This window comes from Sphaeroforma arctica (assembly GCF_001186125.1).
Source record: "Sphaeroforma arctica JP610 unplaced genomic scaffold supercont1.462, whole genome shotgun sequence".
Lineage (NCBI taxonomy): Eukaryota > Ichthyosporea > Ichthyophonida > Sphaeroforma > Sphaeroforma arctica.
Window position 1 is genome coordinate 49,501 of NW_014040096.1, and position 3,031 is coordinate 52,531.

At 40.0% G+C, this 3,031-nt stretch overlaps 1 protein-coding gene across 1 annotated transcript; it reads left to right on the forward strand.

Moving 5' to 3' along the window:
* Positions 1-281: 281 nt before the first annotated feature.
* Positions 282-1,939, forward strand: SARC_06463 (hypothetical protein). The gene has a single exon (XM_014299629.1). It carries the CDS (start codon positions 326-328, stop codon positions 1,571-1,573), a length of 1,248 nt encoding a protein of 415 aa, XP_014155104.1. The 5' UTR covers positions 282-325; the 3' UTR covers positions 1,574-1,939.
* Positions 1,940-3,031: the final 1,092 nt, after the last annotated feature.

Sequence of the window (3,031 nt, forward strand, 5' to 3'; positions counted from 1 at the left end):
CAAAAACAACACAAGACATATGTAAATAAATAGTAAACAAATACAGTATATACATATTTACATCATATTCGTTCTTTTTTTATAAATAAAAATACGCAGAAAGAGTAAAATATATCCTAAATCTATTGTGTGTGTCGCAAATTTAAATTTTTATTTCAGTTTGTATTTGTTTTTTTATAAAGAACAAATCAGGTGTGGGCGGCCGTAGCAGCATAGCCAGACGCCAAGCCAAACCAAAGGATTAATACTAAGAGTAAAGGGGATATATAAATATATTAATGCAGACAACCCTGTCAGTGGAGGCAAATCATACACCCTGACGACAATGGTTGCGCAACGTCGCGTTAGTTACTCGTTCCTAAATGTTGCGGATGCACTCACGCCACTTCAAATAAAGTCAAATGCTTGTACTAGTATGCACGGAATGAAACGATGTCGTTCTTCTTCATCTGCTGGGTTACTTGCGGATGATGAAATAGCTGGACTTGACATCATCAAAGTAAATACCAAATACACGCCCAGATGTTCTTTACCAAATGTGAACCGGCCTTGGCCTTCGCTAAAGGGGAAATCCGGCTGTACATACAATCACACGCTTGCATTGCAGGAATTAAGGCGAGTGAGTTTATATCGAATGCAGGCGCACGATATGGACCTACTTCGTCCATTCTTGTTATTAGCATCCATGCCGCCTGTTCGAAGGCATTTGTGTGCATCACATCTACATTTAGAAAATGTTTTAAAAGAATGCGAGGGAGATGCGCACGCAGAAGCATGGTGCATACTCGCTCATAAGCGCAATGGAATAGTCCCTCGTACGGCCAAGAGTGCAGGGGTGAATTTAAATATGAGTGGTACGACAGAGCACGAAGCAGACGATTGTGGGACCATGTTTAGTTGGTTCGAAGTCATGGATACAGTCGCAAAGAGTGCCGCTGAAGATCACACACGATTTCATCGTAGAAGGGCGAGCGAAGCAGAACAAGGTAGTGCCGGTGCTGAGGTGAGGGATGAACATGTAAAATCTCGAGAAAAAGTACAAGACAAACTAAAAAGGTGCGAAGAGACGGCAGATGTCAATAAGCAGACGGCGATTAGAAATTTGGAGGAGCTTCTAATCGCAGCTGTGCTTGCTATTGGGACACGCGTGATTGGAGATTCAATCAGCAAAAAGGTCACAGCTTTATCAGAGGGGGAAGCATATACTGTACTAGGAAACCGGTTCAAGGAGGTTGGGCATTTTACAAATCCACTAGTGTTAAAGACCATGATTGGCGAATCTTATCTGAGTGATGACGACAGGATACAAATTGTGAAGTCACTGGGTGGCTTTTGGTTGAAAAGGAAAGAAGAACGCTGCAGAGATGTTTCGCGCTTAGGCGTAGATGCACTGTTGATTCAGATGTCGCCGGCAACACAGTCGCCTCTAGGTAGTTTTTTTACCGAATCCATTCTGCGATCCATGATTTTAAAGCAGAAAGCGGCCGAGCCCTTCCCGGTTATTGTCGCGCTGTGTATACACCGTGCTTTCCTAGCTCAGGGCGGCATAGATCTCGATCAATTCTGCTATTAAGTTTAAATAGTTGTCTCGCGTCCTACATTGTTGAAGTGGACAGCTGGCCAGTATATAATTGAGTTCGAGGCGTGACAACAGATAAGTTTGTGCGAATAAATACCAGTTATCCCTTTTCACCAAATGGACAGAAATTGCAGTGACTGGACTTTTATAATCAAGTAGGACTGTTCTTGTGCGCAATTGTATGCTTGAAAATATCACGTGCACTAAGACCTCATTTCCTCGCACAATGGATGCGCTCTACAAAAACTTCTGATATACCGTACCCTACAGAATTTCTTACAAAATCAAGGGCTGTGTGAGCATACTCGACTATACATTTATAGTTTCTAAATCAAAGTTATTTCGTAGCCACAAAGTTTATGTGATTTGACTTTGAAAATGCACTACTACTTTTCACCAAATGGACAGAAATTGCAGTGACTGGACTTTTATAATCGAGTAGGACTGTTCTTGCGCGCAATTGTATGCTTGAAAATATCACGTGCACTAAGACCTCATTTCCTCACACAATGGATGCGCTCTACAAAAACTTCTGATATACCGTACCCTACAGAATTTCTTACAAAATCAAGGGCTGTGTGAGCATACTCAACTATACATTTATAGTTTCCAAATCAAAGTTATTTCGTTTGTGAAGGGTTCTAGTCAACAAGAGAGTCGTGGTAGTACATAGCTTCGTCATGAGCAATCGCTTTGTCTATGGTTTTCTATTACAAGCTACGGGAATATATTTCTGTTGTACGATACGAGAAGGAGGGTAAATAGTAAATACACTTCCAAACACCTACTTCTGGTAATAGCATAAAGATCCCGACGAATCGAGCGTGATTTTTCACATAGCTTTTTGGAGTGCTTTATTATCCTAATTTGGAAATTTATTAAATCTATACTATTCTAGAAAATTGGTACATATGTAATGTAATTACATTGTTTACATAATGTGGACTCGCGGAGTGTGAAATCGGTGTACAAAGGTAAATATCTCTTACAAGGAGTGACAAACAAACCAGACTACTACTTCAGCGTCCTCGGATGCCCAGAAAGCAACCTTGCCTAACGCAAAGAGAGACAGGGCCGACAACATGGTGAATACGGTAAGTGTATATCGATCAACTATATAGTCAATCGTGCGATATAGTGTCCCTAAGCCTTACGTTGCAGAGAATAAGGTTTTACAGCGCTTTACAAGCGCGATTGTAATGACTATGCAAACATAGTTGAACCACTGGTCATTCGCTGATAGGGGTGATGTGAAAGCCATGTGATAAAAACCGACCTGACAAAGGATTCCTCCGTCTGCGAAAATCCGGAGTATACGTATCTATAAATATACCTATACAAATATACATATAAATATATATATATATATATATATATATATATATATATATATATATATATATATATATATATATATAACTATATATATATAGTACTAGTACGACGTACGAC

Coding starts and splice junctions, on each gene's coding strand:
- SARC_06463 (XM_014299629.1), top strand. CDS start 326: ATGGTTGCGCAACGTCGCGTTAGTTACTCGTTCCTAAATGTTGCGGAT.